This window comes from Penicillium pulvis (assembly GCF_028828015.1).
Source record: "Penicillium pulvis strain IBT 33274 chromosome Unknown contig_7_segment1_segment0, whole genome shotgun sequence".
Classification (NCBI taxonomy): domain Eukaryota; kingdom Fungi; phylum Ascomycota; class Eurotiomycetes; order Eurotiales; family Aspergillaceae; genus Penicillium; species Penicillium pulvis.
This window is the reverse complement of record NW_026643079.1, coordinates 650,868-669,954: the sequence shown is the minus strand read 5'-3', so window position 1 is coordinate 669,954 and position 19,087 is coordinate 650,868. Positions and strand designations below refer to the sequence as shown.

Here is a 19,087-nt window from a genome sequence, read left to right as displayed (position 1 = left end):
AAACCTCCATCAATGGTGAGACAAATCACAATCTTCCGCGGACTGCGATGTCGGTGAACGATCAACCTCCCTCTGTGGACGTGACAATCTCCCTACGCGCAAGCCAACCCGCTGCGGACCTTCAGAGCCTGGACCAGCGATTGAAGCGCCTCTCAGACGACGTGCTGCCTCCTCACCCCTACCTTCTGACCCTCCCGACAAAGGTGCCGTTTCGTCTGGCTCCTCGTTCCGTGAACAATTGGGCGGTAGGACATGATCGGCCGTTCAGCCCCGAGGAACAAGAACTTCAATACATGACCTTTCTGACCCACAGCGATACAGACTCGTTGCTGAAGGCTGTTGGAGACTGGTCTGACGAGAAGGGGCGCATGATGGCCGACCGGTCCACGGCCCCGACCACCGCAGAAACCCCGAAAGACACTATCGCGAAGAAGAAGATTAGCTTGAACGACTACAAGAACCAAAAGAACAGCGGCCCTTCCCCGGTCATTCAGGATCAGAAGAATCGGGAGGGACGTCACCCGGCTACTCGCGAGGAAGCACAGCAAACACCGAAATCTAGCCTTGTCAAGAAGAGCGACAAGGCAGAGCCACCTCACCCCCCTTCCAAATCAAAATCGCATGTCTCGCTTGATAAGGGCCCAAAGAAACGACCATCAACCTCGAACCTCGAGGCTGTAAGTTCCTCGGCGACCAGAGGCCAGGATATGCATTCATCCAAAAAACGACGACTCTCTCCGGAGAAAGAGGTCCGCAGGGATCCTACTCCAACCAAATCCAATTCACCTCGACTCCCCGCCCTACTTTCCCCGACACTTCCTCCTACTGGGCCTAAATTACCCCGTCTTTTATCCCCTACACTACCACCAGATATTGAGAAAGAATTGGCCCGACTCGGAGACCGTTCACCCACTCGTCACTCCCCTAAACGTGACATCATCACATCCAAACCGAAGCGAGACGAAGCTGCCCAGATCAGGACGTCAAATCCTGGCAACAGCGGCACAGGTTCCGGTCTACAGAATGGTCGTGCGGGTGTTATGTCCAAGGAAACCAACCAGGAGATGATTGTCAGATTGCGGTATGGGAAAGGCAACAAGAAACGGATTGAAGCATTGCTCAAATTCTCCGGTAAAAGGAAACTTAATAGGCCTGATTCCCCATCCAGTCATGGCATAGACACAGATGAGACCACCCAGGTGGAAAAGAAAAGGGGAGAATCCGGTTTAACGCGTGGCAATGGTTCATCTGATCGACTAAAGCCTAAGAGCAAGCCGGATGATGAACTTCCCAGCTCGGGGGTAAACCGATCCAAGGAACCCAAAGGGCCTGTCGAGAAGCTTCCCACTCCACCTTTAACTTCGTCTCGTTCTCATCTGCCAGCCAACGACAAGGTGAAGCCCATATCGTTGACACCGGTGAAAGATTCCAAAGCCTCAATACCACGACGAAACGAACTCGGGGAAGGGGAAGGGAGGACACCTGTGAATCCGACGACTAAACGCCATTCTATGGACCCAGGCATCAGGGGCTCCCCATCTCAGTCGGACGGCCGTTCTCGAAACACTGATCGACGGGCTTGGCGTGATGAGTTTCAACGATTCACCAATATTGGACGAGAACTTAAACATGCTGCGGTCCGGTACAATGCCAAGCCTGATTCGTCAAGCGTGGATGAAAAATTAGCGGCCGTGACAGCCATAGAGGCTATCATGTGCTTCATTCTTGCCTTTGTGGCCGATGATCAATGTAAGGTCCTTACCCGGCAAGTCGGGGACTCTTCAACCTGGCAGTCTATCCTGGCGTACTGGAAGGTCGTGAAGAAGAACAGTACCTCATATCCAGTACTGTACGGCCTTTGTTTGCTCTTGGGTGCTGTTTCCTATGAAGCCATCCATTCCTTGGATCTTGAACGCCTCGCTGTGAGCCCACTACCGGGGGAACATACACCGGTGCCGACTCCTGGCAGTGATGGGAATACCGTCCCATCCGATGAAAACAAAAAAAGTCGGAAGGAGTTCTTAGAGTTGAAAAATCGGCTACCGGAGTGTTGGAAAGAATCACAGAAACTGTGGCTAGAGGGCACTCGCAGTCTGTCCGAGGATGTTTTGAGCAAGGAGTTCCCCAATACCTGGTCTTGCAGGTCACATAATCATGGCGAACGAGGCAAAGCCACTCCCAAACCTGGAGATTATGCCGGTGATTACTTTCTCCCCTTAGGAGGGACCACTCCGCCCATCGAAGTGGTTCGGTTTGGTTGGTCTCTTCTTCAAGAGTGGTGTACACATGAGAAAGTGGATTGGAATGGTCGCTTGGGGCTTTAGCACGAAGCTGCTTTGTTTTTGCTTTCTTCCCCTTTGCTATTTCCTGTCCTTCTTTATATCCTTTTTCTGTAAATTTTTTTGGGAGGGGTAGAGCAGTGGGTAATTCAGGCGTCCCCGGATTTTTTTTGTTTTTTGTTTTTTTTGTTGCTTTCCTTATATTTGCTTTTCGAGTGATTTCATTCCCATGATACCATGAAGCCCTGGAATTTTACGTTCCAATGTAGCTATTTCGATGCTTGAATATATCACGTTCAATACAGATGATTCATTTAATGTCTACGGGTCCAGTTGAGGAGATAAGAAATGTCATTCAACGCCTCCAGTCCATCAATCGCTAGGTGAATCGCAATGGTAAAAGTCGCTCAAGTATAGGAGGAACAGGTCATGATTATCAATGGAAGATGGAGAAAAAGGAAAAAAAAGAAACAGATGAAAATCTTCCGGAGACCTCAGGTTATAAGAGAAAAGATAGAGAGGTAAAAAAAAATTCATACTTCTCGATAGTCAGACTGGAAATCGGAATTCGAGTCGCCAAAGAGCCATCCAGCTTCACGGCAATACCGGGCCTCACGGCCATGAATCCCGATTTCACTCGCCCAGCAGATCACTGACGCATCCACAATGTCCGCGATGACACTTTCCATAGCACCAAGGATGCTCCAGCCAATCATGCCCGCAATAAGACCAACAACATAGGCATATAAACTACCCCGAATCGTATTGCCGGTAGCGACAGTGGTGAGGCTACGGGCAGTGGTAACCCAGCCACCAAACCCCAACGCCAATGACATCATGAAGCGTGCAGCGTGGAGGATCATTTTAGAGAGCCGGTAGGAGAGTAGTGAAGCTGAAGCCCCCGGGGAGCGAGAATAGGCGCGGGGATGAAGTGACGATGAAGCGGCCGACGGAGCGAGGACCGTCATCTGACTCAGTCCGCGTGCGGAAGCGGCCAGTGGCTGTGAATGAATGGCACCATAGGTGAGGGCAAGGGGGTTAGTGAGAAAGGCGATGGGACTTGGAATTAATGAGTAGGCAAATAGGCTCAGCAACGAAGATATGCGGCTAGGGAGCAAGAGCAGAGGCAGCCGAATCAAGAGACTGAGGAGCCGAGACAGACAAATCGTACCGAACAGGGTCGTGGTAGCATGAACGATGGCAGCATGAACGATTTGTCTTGAGGTGGGTGCTGGACTTGCCAGTCTGTGGAAATACCATTGACTGACGGTGGCAGCTGTAACGGCACGCTGGATACCAGCTATCACCCCAATCGACCACAAGTAAATGATCACAAAACAGACGCCCAGCCACCAGCTACTTAGGTCGATGATGAAGGACCTTGATTCGGCCAGGTGGCCGCCCAAGAACACGCGTGTAAACATGAGCATCCATATCCAGGTCCATGAGACGACACAAGCTAGCACACCCAGCCCCAAGGCAAGAAGCTCCGGGTTCGCAGCCAGAATCCGACAGGAGAATTCAAGGACACCAATCGCTTTGCCGATGGACTGACGGCCCCGCGCAACGTTGTAAATCCAGAGGCTCGCCATCAGGAATGGGACAAGCGAGCCCCAGCGCATGGCCTTGTCTTGAAAGCTAGATCCATGCCATTCGCCCTTGAAGCTCGAGATGAATGGATATAAGGAGAAAGTGTATAGAATGACGGGAACAGCGACAATGATTACGTAGACTAGAAGTCGAACGTAGGATCGCAGTAAAGCAAGCCAAACAAGCGACACAAAAATCGAGATAAGGGTATAGATTCCAAGAAGAAAGAAAGAGCGGTGGACAGTGAAGTAAATGGTATCGCCCCACTTCCGCTGGTCCCCGGCTGGAGTGGACGTGTGTAGATAGACAAGAATTGCCGTGGCAAATAATCCGGCAAGGGAAATCAAAAATAACTGACCCCAAAAAGCATCATGCACCGAGAATTCCGATGCGAGCGGGGAGATGGACGTCGGAAATGAACCTGCCGAGCTCGGCGGTCGCGGGCCATTCGAGGGTAATGGTTTGGTATGTTCCGCAGAAGCTTCAAATCGGTTAAGCCCAAAGTGATCTCCCTTGGTTACCGGTCTTTCTCGGAAACGTTGAATAGGCGGTTCATCACCCAGGATCTCTGAGGGGACACGGTCATCATCGTCCAGGTTGTCTCGAATGGAGTCCTCCAAGCCTATGTCAACCAAATTCTCTCGAGCTTTAGCATTGTCTGGGCTGGAACTAGGCCCGGGCACGGGCTCCGTCACTTCTTCCACAGCCTCGATCCGAGATTGATGAGGAGCCGGGATACCCTTCTCTCCTCGCCATGAGCTCTTGATTCCCTTCCCATTGCCGGGGCGATCGTCATCGTATGGCGAATGACCCTCATCAAATCCTACCGACCGTTCTGAATCGTCATCGAGTTCAGAAGAGTCTTTCAAGTGACTGTCTCCAAAATGTCGCCGTGATCGTTGCAATGCATAGAAATCGGCAATCTCACGCTCACGCTCCGTTTCATCGTCTTCTTCCCGGAATTCATCGGTGGCACTGAAGAACAGAGGAGCTTGTTGGGCTGACGCCCGGGAGGCGAACGGGAAGTTGGATATTTGGGAGGCGCCAGGCCGGTAGGGATCCCCAGTTCTAAGGTAAGAACGTGAGGGTGGGTTTCGTGAACTGCCCTGGCGCTGGTTGGGGTGGGCACGACCAGTTCTTTGCAGTTCGTCCGGGCGAGATGCTACTCGCGACTGTGACTGGGCGAGGAAGCGTGAGGCATCTGGCGAGGGACCAGGCGGGTTAGCTTGAGTTGAATGGTATTAAAGGATGCAATGATGACCCGATATCTATCACCTACATTCCGAGAACATGGCCCACTATCGGAGTAGGTGTGGAGATTGGGGAAATTATTGTCGGGCGAAAGTGTCTGGGCCAGAGCAGGGGCAGTCGAGATTTGAGAATTAATGAGAAAACTGAGGTCAACTTGACTCTCAGGTGAGGCCCTACCCCTCTTATAAAGAACCAAGTTGAAGGCCAAATCAAAAGAGAGAGCGAGAGAGTGAACAAAAGGTCATTCAGACGATGCAAGCGTCATCCGGGCAGGTCTTCCCCCCCCCCCGATAGCTGACTCATCCCGATAACACATTCCACTCCCTGAAACTGCATCATCGCAACTACAGTTGGGCAACAATACATAATACTACTTCCTCCATGTCCCAGCCATGGGACTATATTGCTAAGCTCGTCTGCATCGGTGATTCTGGTACCGGCAAGTCCAGCGTGAGTATGGCGCATTGTTTGTGCTGGGTTGAGCTAACTGGTATGTTTTCAAAGCTCACGATCCGCCTCTGTGAAGGTCGCTTCTCCCCGTCGCACGATGTCACCATCGGGGTTGAGTTTGGTTCCAGGATTGTGCCAGTAGGGCCACCTGCTTCGCTGGAGCTAGGTATTGAGGAGTTTTCTCGCGACGCGTCCGGCTCTGGGGGAGACCCATCTCCTTCGGAGTCCGCTACGTCGGGTCTACCCAGCCCGCCACGGAAGCCTGAGTCTTCTTCTCCCCAAAAGCGAATGAAACTTTCGCTTTGGGATACTGCTGGACAAGAGACATACAAGTCTATCACCAGATCTTACTTCCGCGGCGCATCCGGAGCTCTCCTTGTTTTCGACATCTCAAGGCGCTCAACCTTCATCTCCTGTACTCAGTGGCTTCAAGATCTACGCTTGATCGCAGAAGAAGGAATCGTGGTCATTCTAGTGGGCAATAAGACCGACCTAGCAGGACAGGAGTCTGGGTCGAATCAAAGACAAGTAACGCAGCAAGAGGCAGAGGAATGGTGTCGCATGAACAACATTGTCCGCTATGTCGAAACCAGTGCCAAGTCCGGAGATGGGGTGGAACGAGCCTTTTTGGAAGTCGCGGAGCGAATCTATCGTAATATTGAAGCCGGCAAATATGACCTTAATGATCGTCGCAGCGGAGTGAAAGGGTTTGGCGCTTCGGGAGGGGGTAACGCCGGGGTGCCCAAAACAATTACTTTGGGCATGGATGATGCAATGCGCAAAGGTAGTGGCTGGAGCGGAGGCTGTTGCTAAACAATCTATCACTATTATGCAACTGCACAACACGCCGGATGCAGCAAACCTTTTGCACCTTCAGGGCTATTGATCAGACTCCAACTGAATAGACCAAGGCTAGGATGGATGTTGCGTCAAGTATGAAACAAATTTACACACTTAAATCTATGTAAGAAAACACATCAACGTTATGGTTTCGCCGTTTATAGGCAGTATCTCGTACATACAGCCTTCCTTGGACTGTGAGTCTGGATAACAAAGCACGAGTCAAATTGCCTCATCCCATCACCAAAAGAAAAGGTGTAATAGAAAATAGACTTCCATTCTCACTCTTCATTAGTTCGAAATCCGCCAACCGGACAACCAACGCAAGTAAGCCCACTGCTGATGAGGACCCTCCATTCCAAACACGATGGCACGGAAGTGGATGAAAAGTCCAATTATGATCGCATATAGAACGGCGTAAAGGACGACCATGAGGCGGGCATTCAAGCTGCGGGAGATCCAATCAATGCAGAAGCCGAATGTGATGATAGCATAGTAAAGAGCTGGGTAGTAATGGTGGACGTACGTCACACGTGCCATGATGATAAATGGCAGATAGTGCAAGACCCAGCCGATGACAGGGTAGAGACCCGAGTAATGGATATGATCCAGATCCGCCTGGCTGAGCTCCTGGTAGCCTCGTTGCCAGCGAAGAAGGTACCACACTAACAGCAGACCAAAACCACCTAGACTTGCAGTGCTACCCCAGTACACGAGTGGATTTCCGAGAAGGAAGTACTTAATCACACCGTCATCCCATGAACACATGCGTAAGCCAACATTCAGAATCGGCCATTGCCAGAAGGCCGAAGCCAGGTCGTCTTGTTTATCCGGGTCAGGGACCAAGGCGTTGTTAGATGTCATCATAGCCACGTTTAAGTGGATGAAATCCTTCAAGAAAGGCGACTTGTAGGAACCAGGATCTCCAGGAGGCACTGTGTCATTGAGATTAGAGAGGGTTCTTTCCCGGAAGTTTCTGAAAACCGAGTAATTTCTTGCTTACAGCGCTCATTGGTGTGTGACTCCACGTTCCAGTGGGTATAGACATCCCCTGGCTTGTTGTCCTTAACACACGTGGTCTCGATCTGCTTGAAACCCCACTGGGGCAGGTTGACATTCCCAGCCCGCAGGTAACAGCCTAGCACGGGATGGCGGAGTCGGAATGCAGTCGTCAACGTCCGAATTCGCGAGCGGTCCCGGGAGGCAGCATCATCAACGACCTCGACCTTCCAGTGATCTTTATCGTCTCCAATGGTAAGATTTCCGTAGCAGGACACTTCGTGATGGGATTTGGTAACTGGGGCAGGGATTGCATGAGAGTGTAAGTTCCGACCAGTCGATCCGTGAATGAGACGGATGGTGTCTCCGTCCCCAATGAATCTCAAATCGGCCTCGGCATCATATTCTGCCTCTTGTCGGTTGGGATAGATGAACCAGTCATTGTTTGCATCTTTGTGGTGGTAACAAGTAACCTGCTGCTGGTTTGAGCCCTCGGGAAATGTCTGGACATGCGAGTGAAGGAGGCCACCACCATAGCCCATGTTCTTCAAGGTCACACGGGACCCAATTGCGACTTCAAGGGGACTATCCCTGCCAACCTCAGTGCCTCGCAGGTTAGCCTGGAAAAGAGAGCTCATCTGGGCATCTCCCGGTCCGCTGTTCGACAGAACCCAAAAGTGCGCATAGAAGGAAGCCATATACACCAGGATTGGTATGATGATCAGCCCTCCAACACGAGCAAAGAGGTGCTTCGCCAGCACGGTCTAGCAAACAACTTGTTAGTCAGTGATATCGTTGGTTGAAGGACCGGCTAATACTCACCGGGGGCATTTTCAGGTCGCCGAATTTGTTCCAGAGGTCCTCGATGGTATAGAGACCGACAATGGCGGTGCAGAAGAAGCCAACCCACTTCACGCTGCACACACATCCAATGCTCAATCCAGTCAGGCAAAGCCAGGTATACCACTGGAGTGAAAAGCTCTGACGCTGGAGACGGTGGAATCGGGCCCAGCACAACGTGGTTGTGAAGGTGAAGCAAAGCAGCATGGAATCCAAGAGAATAAAGCGGGAAATGGTGGCATACGAGTTCTCAAACAAAACCATCAGACTAATCAACCACACGGTGGCCTTGCGAAAGTTCAACTCGCGGGCTGTGTAGTAGGCTAAGGGAACACAGACAGCACCAAACAAAGCATTGAAGGCGCGCATGAAGGTATAATTCACATCTTCGGGGTATTTTTCACCGGATTTGAACTCAAAAGATCCATTGTAGCCAGCAAGATAACCCGAAAGGCCAACAAGCATCTTTCCGAGGGGAGGGTGGACATCGAAGTAGAACTCGCGCTTTAGGTAGTGGGAACCGAATTTGCCAAAGCTATAAAGAGGCAGTTAGACGATTGTCGCTAGGCAGCTGGACACTTGAAGGGGTTATTAATCCTTACTGAGCTTCATCCCAGGTCACAATATTTGAACGACCAATGCGGTAGAGTCGAGTAAAGAGGGCAAGAGCTGTGAGGATGATGGGGGCCAGGATTGGCTCCCAGCCCGCTAGTACCTGAAGAAAAGAAGTGGACTAATCCCAAACCCCCCAATTAGCAGCTTCTGAGGGTCGGAGGGTTGTCAATTCCTACCTGTGGCTTTTGCTTCTTAACATCTTCTGCGGTGTAGGGCATAGGCGTCTGGGGTCTGGCGGTATCTGGGACATTTCTCCGGCGTAGGTCGGAATCGTGTTTAGCCCCGGTACTTATGGCTGTATCAGCCATGGTGTCGGGAAGTAGTGTTTTCAATTAAAAGGAAGTTTTTTGTTGGGCGAACGATCGAGATTGTGGGGTTCGAAGGGACCCTGGTAAGGAGAGGAAGAGTAGCAGAGGCTCAAAAGGTCATAGTGGCCACACAGGCCACGGTGAACAAAGATGACGGGAGTGCCGAAAGCACGAAAATTGAAGGGGGGTAGAAAAGATATAAGAAACAAAAGGGAGAGTTCGGAAGGAAAAGAGGAAAATAAGAAAAGGAATAAGAGAATAGAGAATAGAAAAGGAAGTTGCAAAGGGAGTTGGAAGGATAAACACGCGCTTAGTTTCTCCTGAGCCGTTTCCGGGAACGTGGTCCTTTCTCCGCCTTGGGGAAATGTAACCGAGACCTACAGCAACACTGGAAATGCGGATTTTATGAACGCAAAGCTTGCATGATTCCTATTTGACTCAAGTAAACCATGGAGTTGAGCAAAAATAAAATAGTCCCACAGCTTTAAGGCCACAATGGCTCTAGAGGTATCATCGCAAGGAGTATATAATGGAAGATGAAATAGCAAAACGAAAGCATCTGCGAGGTGCTGATAGAACCAACAGAATTACATGCAAGAAGACATTTCACAGGCGAGGATGGGGGTTGGTCTTGACGTACCACGCCCAATACAAACAAAGGAAGCCCCTTCCCTCGTCCTCTCTATGACATGACGCCAGACAAGGAAGCAAGATATGTAATTGACAGATACAGCGCTGGAAAAGGTTTGTCGAAGAGTATAAGCCGGACAAATCGGGTATACATATTTCCATAAAGAGTGGGAGCAGGGTCAATCCCGAAACTGAAAGAAGAGGAGAAGGACCAATGTTGAACAGTCAAGACCAGAGCCTTGAAAAAAGAGCCTTGAAAAAATAAAAACGAGAAAGGCTCCAGAGGGTTCAAGATGCAAGTGGAGGCATGTCCAAAGATGTATAATAAAGGCCATCCTTATCACTCATTTTCCTCCTCCCCCTGTTCCAAGCGTCGATAGCTTTGACTGGTGGTACTCCGTTGCCGGCTGACCATGTTCGAGATCCAGCCACCAATTCCTTCACCTCGACTCGCACCCGGAGGAGAACTGGGTTGGCTAGACTTGCTGGGTCCATCATGGCTCTGACTCAAAGATGGGGGGTCAATATCGAGTCCGGGAATGGAACTCTCGGTGCCAAACTGGCCGTACGGTCGACGTATATCAAGGGATGGTACAGGTGATCCGGCACCGATAAGTGACCCTCGCTCGGCATCAGTGGCCGGTGTGGGCATAGCGGTTGTGGCATCGCCGAACAAGACATTCATATCTTCTAGTCGAACACCGCTTGTCTCGGGGTACAAAAAGTAGACTGTGCATTCATCAACATATGAATCAAGAAGCTTAGAGAAATGAGACACGAGGATATTTCTTACCAACTACAAAGCTGCATGCGCAGAAAAAGGCATGGACCAGATACAGTCGCCACTTGATTGCACCCTGTAGAACTGGGGTCACCTCTCCAACAAGCCAGTTGCACGCCCAATTGGCCGCAGTGCTCAAGCTGGCTCCCTTGGCACGGATGCTTAAGGGAAGGATCTCGGGGGGGTAGAGCCACGGGATTGGGCCCCATGACGCCCCAAACGCAGCGTTGTAGATCATGACAAAAATCACTGTCAGGGTTGGCGTGGCACTAATTTCGATATAAATAAAGTAAGATATCAAGGAGAGAGAGATGAGCATCGCTACTGCTCCCGACAGTAGAATTGGCCGTCGACCCCAGCCATCAACGAGATACCATGGAGGGATGGTGGAAAGAAGATATGAGATTCCGTTGATGCCTGTCATGAGAATGGCATCTCGTCCCGCCCAGCCAGCGGATTCAAAGACAAGGGGTGCATAGTACGAAATGACGTTGATGCCGTTTAGCTGGGCCAGGGCTTGGGCCGACATGGCGATGAAGACTCGTTTATTGTAGCGGCGAAACATGTCCCCGTAGGATCTTTCCCCTTCCTGGCGGTGCAGGAGAACCCCCATCTTTATTTCGCGGTACTCCTGTCGTGCTTTATCATTATGAATGTCACCTTCGCCATATAGATTGGCGATAACCACCATGCCCTCCTCATCATGATCGTTATCCAAGAGCCACCTAAAGGTAAAAAAAATATATATATCAGGTCATGAACTTCATGCTTCATAAGAACAACCTACCGGGGCGATTCGCAGATCAGCAAACTTCCGATTCCAAGGGCAAGACCCATGATGCATTGGAAAAGAAGAGGCAGCCGCCAGGAGTAATTCGACTCAATGAAGCTACAGAAGTAGTCCACCCAGACACTGGTTGCATATCCGGCAATGTTCCCAGTGAATTCAATGCAGGCCAATTTACCGCGATTGTGGGGAGGCTGACACGGTCAGTACAGATACGCTCGATTAACCGTCATGAAGGAGTCTTACCGAAATTTCCGACTGGTACACGGGCACGATTGTGGACAAGGCACCCACACCGAAACCGGCAATGATGCGACCCACCATCATCATAGCCATGCTGGTGGCCATGGTTTGGAGGCCTCCGCCCACGAAGAACACCAATGATCCATAGAGGATCGTCTTTCGTCGACCTATCATATCCCCGATCTGGCCTACCATGAGAGAAGATATGAACGCTCCGATCTCCAAGATGGCCACTACAGTGCCGATAGTGGCCCGCGAGGGCTGGTCAAAGTAATCGTCGAAGTACCAACCACTATTTATCGGTTAGATATGTGACTCAGTCTTGGGGTGTGAGCGCCGGATGGGGTAGAGGATACGAACGTGATGATACCGGACATGACACCCTGATCATAGCCAAACAGGAATACCCCTAGTGATACGAACACGCTTGTGAAATACCTACGAGGCCGTCAGTACGACTGCTGTTATCTTCGCTGGGTGCCGGTGACCGAGGGGATACTCACAGCAGGGGTTTTCCCACCAAACCATGGGCTTTGGCATCTTGCCTGCTGCTGGGGGACATAATGGTGGCCAAGAGCCGTTCTACTCGAGATATCCGCCGTGGTGAAGGAGTGGGGATTTTGATCTTCTCTTTAAGGGCTGCGGTATGGGTCTCCAAATCCCGCGGGTAGTGTACCCGCTTGGAGGGGTTCTGTCGTCCTTTACGCACCAAGAAGTCACGCTCGAGGGACTCGCGTGGGCGGTTCTGGAGGGGATCCTCGGCGAGTTGTTCGGCAAGATCACCAGTCTCCGACCAGATAGAGAAGCCGGATTCAGAACGAGTTGACGAGTGGGATGAACGACGGCTACCTTTCTCGCTTGCGGATTCTAGGGCGATGGATTGGGCGGGGGAGCGGGAAAGGGATCGGAGGGGAATGGCGCGTGGGGAGGTTGGAGAGAGAATGATGACGGTCGATGGGCCGGAAGCCCACTTTTTTATCGGGCAAAACAAAAAAAAAATAAAGACAAGAAATCAAGTAAAAATGGAAATCAGATGGAAAATCCCAGGGAATGTGTCACCCCCGTACGATAGCAGTAGGGGGTAAGTAGTATACCAGGAGACCTCCTTTCTGGGGAAAGTTCTTGGAGCGGTCGCGATAGGCTGTGAAGTTGCACTACTCACGAGTATGACGGACTAGTCAGGTGGATATTGAAGAGCGTGACTTGCGGTTGGATGATTTGGGATCTGGGATCTGGGATTTGGTGCTTTGACTGAAAATCTAACACTTTTTCCCAAAAAAGGAGGTGGAGAAAGATCGAAAGGGGAGTGATGTGTCCAATTCAGGATTTGATAGTGAATGACCTATCGCTTAGGTCTGTGTAAAGGTTGAGGGAGATGGAAAGAAGGAAAAGTTGCAAGAGAAAGGTGTCGATCGAATACGGGGTAGTCAGATCCACAGTGGAGTAGAAAACCAAGGTCTACGTACAATAGTGGGAGAATACCCACTTTCTATACTAGACGTCAGTGTGGATATACAGTTAACATGTGTTCCATAATACAGTATAATAATCTTGAGAGATATGTACAACTTAGAGTCTATTCTATCAAAAGCAAAAGAAAAAATCAACCTCATCCCTGTCATGAGCCTGATTGAGGCGATTCGGTACCTCACGTTGTGCTGCAGAGGCTGACTGATCACGCTAACTTTCATTTCACAGGTATATCCCTGATGAAACAAGATGCAAATGCAGATGCACAAAGCAAAGAAATTCAGCCCGCTAATTTATAAGGATATCATATCCATCTTTCTGGATATGCACGCTGTCCGCAAGACTCGCGTATCGTCGACGCACCAGCTCAAAGATGATGAGACCTGCACTGGTGCTGGGAACCTGTCGGAGGGAGCTGCTCACAAAACCGCGGAATAACCATGACCGCAACCCACCGGCCCGCTCGGCCTTGCGTCGGCATCGTTTCCAGGTCTCTTCGTACGCATGGTAGTACAGACGGAGCATCTGTTTTCGCGAGGGGTCCAGGCTCGCTTGGTGATCCAAATACTCTAATCGGCCCAGGTGCAGATTTTGAATTCGGCTAAGAGGATGCTGGATAGCTTGCTGGGCCACCGATGCTACCACGCCCGCCATCATCAGGAAACCAGGCTCCAGTGCATAATGAGGCTTGATAAGTGGCACGCCTCGGTCGCTGGATCCGGAGGAAGGAAGCTGATCCAAATGGTCGGCATGAAGAGATCCATAATACCAGGTAACGAAAGAGTAGTACGACTGAGATTTGACATATTCGAAGGTGGAGAAAAACACGGCATAACCGAGCGAGTCGCGTAGAAAGGAGAGGCTCCAGCCAGCAAAGACTCCTCGAAGCCCGATCTGTTTCAGTTTATGGTGCCCATAATGCCACATACTCCGGTACTGACCCTCCAGCATATCGCTGGTCTGTAGACGAACCTGTAGGGCATCCAAGGGTGCCGCAACGATGGACTGGATGGTTCCTGCGGTGAATCCAGCGGTGAAAGTGGCTGATGGAGGCGCAGGAGGCCAGACACGCTTAACTCCTTGGGACACAGGTTCATGGAGGGCCCCCAAGACCTGTAAATATGAAGTATAGAGAACGGCCCCGATCCTGGAGAACCATGTCCGTGTTAGCATCCTCGGACCTTGAAGTGAGGAGAAAAACGTGGCGCTCACCCTGCATTCGCCAAAAGAGGTGGCAAGACTTGGTTGGGAATAAACTGCCAGCCATATGTTCTAACCGCATGGAGCAACAAGCCAGGGGTGGTGGTATGGATTGACCATTTCCCTTCTGCGACTCGAGGGTTCACAGCTCGGGCAAAAGCCTATTTGGATGAGCACCAAAATGGTTAGCCTAAGCATCGAGGTATGAAGGCGAGGGAAGCATGTACCATATAACTAACACATAAGTTAACGTCCATTATAACAGGCGAGGAGAATCTTTTGTCATTAAAACCTACTCGACACGAGTGCGAAAAAAAGCCTTGATCGGAGCTCGGAAGTAAAAGGCTACCATCTGCGCACTGACAGCCCGAACACCAGCGGCTGAGGCTCCTGTCGCTGCATCATTTCGGGATTTTGTTCGAGAGCCTGGGTCCCGAAGATGGGGGTCCAGGTAGATTGGGTTCATTGCAGACCTTATCGGTCATCGCACCAAGGGTCGGGTTGTGCTTGATCGCTGTTGGGAAAAACAGACAGGTCAGGTCACAGAGATATTCAAATTCCAGAACAGATCAGTAATGCGGCAGAGGGCATTTTGGCGATAAGGAACACCAACTCTTATAATTCGTCGAGGGCATGAATGGAAGCTTGCATAGGAAGCTTTGGGGATACAGCAAGCACTAGTCCTAAAAAGGCAAAACTGAATCTCCGGAGAACAGGAGCAACCAACAATGCCAAAACGCGCTTTTCGCGTCTCTCCGTCCGTAAGGAAGAAAGACAGAGCAAGATTCTCTTGTATCTTGAACATCTCCCCTGCCCCTTCTCATTTCCTATTCTCCCTCTCATCCACCACCTCACATCTGACTCTTTTCCGTTCTTGACTCAATCGTTCCTTTTGGATGCGACATCGATTTTAGCTTTTGCTCTCAAAGGAAAGGTATCCTATCGTCAACCTCTCTCTCGCTGCTGCCTGCACACCTTGCTTGCGCCAGATCGCCCACCATGGCCGAGAAGATTGCGATTGACAAAAACACCTTCTTCAATCACTTGTCCAACTTGTATGCGTCATGGAAGGCCGACAAGCGTTCCGGCAATGCCTTGTTCGGAGGAGCAGGCGCCATCGTTATCCTCATGGGCAAGACCAGAACCGACGAGAGTGCTTTTCAGAAGAATAACGCCATGCACGTAAGTACTCAGCATTCTTTGATCTGATTCTCCCTGTCATGGCAGATGCCAGTGACATAGATGACTAACTTCAATGAACCGTTCAGTTTTGGCTTCTCGGCTACGAGTTCCCGGCTACGCTCTTAGTTCTGACCACCGAAGCGGTCTACGCAGTTACCACCGCCAAGAAAGGTGAGCGGATTTGGCTTTGCGATCCCGTGCATGGCAAAATACTAATTCGATGGTGGGGGTCAATAGCGGAGCTTCTTGAGCCTTTGAAAGGTGGGAAGATCCCGGTGGAACTTCTGGTGACTACAAAGGACCCGGAGTCCAAGACGAAAGCATTTGAGAAATGCTTGGAGGTTATCAAAGGTGCTGGAGTAAGTCATCTGGGAATATGCGAGCTCCATGGTGGTCAGTCATCCGCTAAACATTGGACAACAGAAGAAAGTGGGAACCCTGCCAAAAGACACAACGTCCGGCCCCTTCGCCGATGATTGGAAGCGCGCTTTCGCAGAAATCTCCAAGGACATTGAGGAGGTCGATATCACGCCTGCGCTCTCAAATGCATTTTCGATCAAGGATCCCGAGGAACTGGTGAGTCTGGTTGCACTGTCGGACAGGTCTCGGAAAGCCGTGGCTAATACATCTCAAAGGTTTCGATTCGGAATGCCTCCAGGGCGTGTAGTGGGTTGATGTCAGAATACTTCGTGGATGAGATGTCTCAACTGCTAGATGAAGAAAAGCAGATGACACACAAAGCCCTTGCCAGCAAGGTGGAGGCGAAGATCGATGATGCCAAATTTTTCAACAAGCTAGCTCGTCTCCCATCGGAATTTGACGCCGAGCAGATTGACTGGGCTTACGGTCCAGTAGTTCAGAGCGGTGGAGTTTATGATCTGAAGCTGACTGCAACCCCCGATAGCAAAAACCTTCAGCCGGGCATCATCCTTTCAAGCTTCGGTATCCGCTACAAAACTTACAATTCCCTCATCGGGCGCACTTACTTGGTGGATCCTAGTAAGTCTCAGGAGGCAAATTATGCTTTCTTGGTGAGCCTGCACGAGACGGTCATGAAGGAGATCAGGGATGGGGTTGTTGCCAAGGACGTGTATAACAAGGCCCTCAACCTTGTCAAGTCCAAGAAGCCGGAACTTGAGAACCACCTGACCAAGAACATTGGCTCGGGAATTGGTATTGAGATCCGAGATGCCAATATGGTCCTCAATGCGAAGAACACACGGGTTTTGAAGAATGGCATGACCCTGGCGATCACCATTGGTCTTACCGATGTGAAAGATGCCAGCTCCAAGGGCAAAGACGTCTACTCCATGGTCATCACCGATACTGTTCGCGTTGGAGAAAATGGGCCTCATATCTTTACTAAGGATGCCGGTATCGATATGGATTCGGTCTCCTTTTACTTTGGGGATGACGAAGAGCCGGAGAAACCAGTGAAGGAAAAAAAGGGAGGCGAAATCTAGCGCAATCGCTAGCAGAAATGTGACACGCACCAAGCTTCGAGCGGAGCGGCCGACTCAGATCAACGAGGGTGCCGAAGCACGCCGCCGGGAGCATCAAAAGGAATTGGCGACGAAGAAGACCAGAGAAGGTCTAGATCGGTTCACTGGGACCACCGGAGACGACAATGGCGTGGCCCAGAAGAAGTTTAAGCGCTTCGAATCCTACAAGCGAGACAACCAGCTACCCGTCAAAGTCAAGGATCTTACGGTGTATGTTGACCACAAAGCTTTGACTGTCATCGTGCCAATCATGGGTAGGCCCGTGCCGTTCCACATCAATACCATCAAGAATGCCAGCAAGAGTGATGAAGGAGAATACGCATATTTGCGGATCAATTTTCTCTCGCCTGGTCAAGGTGTCGGTAGAAAGGACGACCAGCCATTTGAGGATCCGAACGCTCATTTTGTCCGCAATTTGACTCTACGATCTAAGAGTAACGATAGATTGGCACAAGTTGCGCAGGATATCACTGAGCTTCGAAAGAACGCTTTGAGACGAGAGCAGGAAAAAAAGGAGATGGAGGACGTGGTCGAGCAAGACAAGCTTGTGGAAATCAGAAGTCAGTGACGATACTTTTCCCTGGGGACCATCCCCTTTATGCTAACCCAACATAGATCGTCGCCCTGTGAAACTGCCCGATGTATACCTTCGGCCGCCGCTGGATGGCAAGCGTGTTCCAGGTGAGGTGGAAATCCACCAAAATGGTCTCCGGTACCTGTCACCCTTCCGCAACGAGCATGTCGATGTGCTCTTTAGCAATGTAAAGCATCTATTTTTCCAACCGTGTGCTCACGAGATGATCGTCCTCATTCATGTGCACTTGAAAACGCCGATCATGATCGGAAAGCGAAAGACTCGGGATGTGCAGTTCTACCGCGAGGCTACAGAGATGCAGTTCGATGAAACTGGAAACCGTCGTCGTAAGCACAGATATGGTGATGAGGAAGAGTTCGAGGCCGAACAGGAAGAGAGACGCCGGAGGGCTGCGCTTGACCGTGAATTCAAGGCCTTCGCTGAGAAGATTGCGGATGCTGGCAAGGATGAGGGTGTGGACGTCGATATTCCCTTCCGAGAGATCGGCTTTACCGGTGTGCCTAACCGTTCCAATGTGCTGATCCAGCCGACTACGGATGCGCTTGTCCAACTCACTGAGCCTCCTTTCATGGTGATTACACTCAACGAGATTGAGATTGCCCATTTGGAAAGAGTGCAGGTAGGCGTTCAATCTCTTGCCTTCGGGTCTTATGTGCCGGATTCCATGACTAACATGACTATAGTTTGGCCTCAAAAACTTCGATCTCGTCTTCGTTTACAAGGACTTCCATCGACCCCCCGTTCATGTCAACACAATCCCGGTTGAGGCACTGGAAGGTGTCAAGGATTGGCTCGACTCGGTTGATATTGCGTTTACCGAGGGTCCATTGAACCTGAACTGGACCACCATTATGAAAACCGTGGTCAGCGATCCATACGGCTTCTTTGCCGATGGTGGATGGTCTTTCCTGGCTGCTGAATCCGACTCTGAGGGTGGGTCGGATGACGAAGCAGAGTCAGCCTTTGAACTTTCCGACTCTGAGCTTGCAGCCGCCGATGAGAGCTCGGAGGAAGATAGCGACTTTGACGATGACGCTAGCGCGGATGCCAGCGAGGAGGACTTCAGTGGCGATGAGGAGAGTGGCGAGGACTGGGATGAACTTGAAAAGAAAGCCAAGCGCCATGATAAGGAAGCCATGGTGGACGACGATGACCGTGGCACCAAGCGCAAACGCTAATCGTGCGTTTATCCTTTCTTGATCTGCGTATCTTTCTTCCTTGGTACTTCTACCAACTTGTATTCCACGCTTATCCTTTTTTTTCCCCAATTGTGCAATTATTCTCTTCTCCAAATTCAAGGGTTGGGAAAGCCTCTAAGTACTGTGATTTCACAGAAGACCCATAGTTTGTCTTTTCTCTCTTTCTATTCCCACCCTCCGGTGACTTAGTAAATTTCTAGTTCTTTCACAACCATGGAAATTCTCTCAATGATCTCTTTGTAATTAATAGGACCTAGAGCCATCGCTATGATCCCCTAGGGAAGTAAAGTTTTTAAAATATACATTGAAAGTCTGGCTGAATGTGA

General features: G+C 50.5%; 6 protein-coding genes across 6 annotated transcripts; 3 read left to right on the top strand and 3 right to left on the bottom strand.

Annotated features, from left to right (window-relative positions):
- Positions 1-47: 47 nt before the first annotated feature.
- Positions 48-2,324, top strand: N7503_008180 (uncharacterized protein; the record flags this gene model as incomplete). Its single annotated transcript, XM_057067727.1, has 1 exon — positions 48-2,324. The coding sequence occupies one exon, from the start codon at positions 48-50 to the stop codon at positions 2,322-2,324; it is 2,277 nt and encodes a 758-aa protein (XP_056918582.1).
- A 488-nt stretch (positions 2,325-2,812) lies between these two features.
- On the bottom strand, positions 2,813-5,161 carry N7503_008179 (uncharacterized protein; the record flags this gene model as incomplete). The annotated part of the gene is made up of 2 exons (XM_057067726.1): positions 2,813-5,070; positions 5,149-5,161. The coding sequence occupies 2 exons, from the start codon at positions 5,159-5,161 to the stop codon at positions 2,813-2,815; spliced, it is 2,271 nt and encodes a 756-aa protein (XP_056918581.1).
- A 340-nt stretch (positions 5,162-5,501) lies between these two features.
- Positions 5,502-6,383, top strand: N7503_008178 (uncharacterized protein; the record flags this gene model as incomplete). The annotated part of the gene is made up of 2 exons (XM_057067725.1): positions 5,502-5,570; positions 5,625-6,383. The coding sequence occupies 2 exons, from the start codon at positions 5,502-5,504 to the stop codon at positions 6,381-6,383; spliced, it is 828 nt and encodes a 275-aa protein (XP_056918580.1).
- A 271-nt stretch (positions 6,384-6,654) lies between these two features.
- On the bottom strand, positions 6,655-9,185 carry pmt2 (uncharacterized protein). Its single transcript, XM_057067724.1, has 5 exons — positions 9,041-9,185; positions 8,852-8,982; positions 8,232-8,784; positions 7,414-8,173; positions 6,655-7,345 (listed from the first exon to the last, which is right to left on the bottom strand). The coding sequence occupies exons 1-5, from the start codon at positions 9,170-9,172 to the stop codon at positions 6,702-6,704; spliced, it is 2,220 nt and encodes a 739-aa protein (XP_056918579.1). The 5' UTR covers positions 9,173-9,185; the 3' UTR covers positions 6,655-6,701.
- Positions 9,186-10,142: 957 nt separating this feature from the next.
- On the bottom strand, positions 10,143-14,749 carry N7503_008176 (putative MFS monosaccharide transporter; the record flags this gene model as incomplete). The annotated part of the gene is made up of 10 exons (XM_057067723.1): positions 10,143-10,531; positions 10,596-11,308; positions 11,371-11,564; positions 11,617-11,905; positions 11,974-12,051; positions 12,117-12,583; positions 13,447-14,230; positions 14,296-14,444; positions 14,511-14,517; positions 14,580-14,749. 10 exons carry the CDS (start codon positions 14,747-14,749, stop codon positions 10,143-10,145), a joined length of 3,240 nt encoding a protein of 1,079 aa, XP_056918578.1.
- A 412-nt stretch (positions 14,750-15,161) lies between these two features.
- spt16 (chromatin-remodeling protein SPT16) lies at positions 15,162-18,830 on the top strand. The gene is given in 7 exon segments (XM_057067722.1): positions 15,162-15,465; positions 15,552-15,824; positions 15,889-16,041; positions 16,101-16,898; positions 16,918-17,527; positions 17,583-18,181; positions 18,246-18,830. The coding sequence occupies 7 exon segments, from the start codon at positions 15,283-15,285 to the stop codon at positions 18,738-18,740; spliced, it is 3,111 nt and encodes a 1,036-aa protein (XP_056918577.1). The 5' UTR covers positions 15,162-15,282; the 3' UTR covers positions 18,741-18,830.
- The last annotated feature ends 257 nt before the right edge of the window (positions 18,831-19,087 follow it).

What these genes read in the sequence shown, in the direction of transcription:
- pmt2 (XM_057067724.1), bottom strand. Translation starts at nt 9,172, where the DNA reads ATGGCTGATACAGCCATAAGTACCGGGGCTAAACACGATTCCGACCTA. An exon ending in TTAAGAAGCAAAAGCCACAG is followed by an intron (nt 8,983 to 9,040) that starts GTAGGAATTGAC and finishes GTTTGGGATTAG; the next exon opens with TCCACTTCTTTTCTTCAGGT. An exon ending in GTGACCTGGGATGAAGCTCA is followed by an intron (nt 8,785 to 8,851) that starts GTAAGGATTAAT and finishes GCCTCTTTATAG; the next exon opens with CTTTGGCAAATTCGGTTCCC.
- spt16 (XM_057067722.1), top strand. Translation starts at nt 15,283, where the DNA reads ATGGCCGAGAAGATTGCGATTGACAAAAACACCTTCTTCAATCACTTG. An exon ending in AGGTTATCAAAGGTGCTGGA is followed by an intron (nt 15,825 to 15,888) that starts GTAAGTCATCTG and finishes ATTGGACAACAG; the next exon opens with AAGAAAGTGGGAACCCTGCC. An exon ending in CCCATTTGGAAAGAGTGCAG is followed by an intron (nt 18,182 to 18,245) that starts GTAGGCGTTCAA and finishes ACATGACTATAG; the next exon opens with TTTGGCCTCAAAAACTTCGA.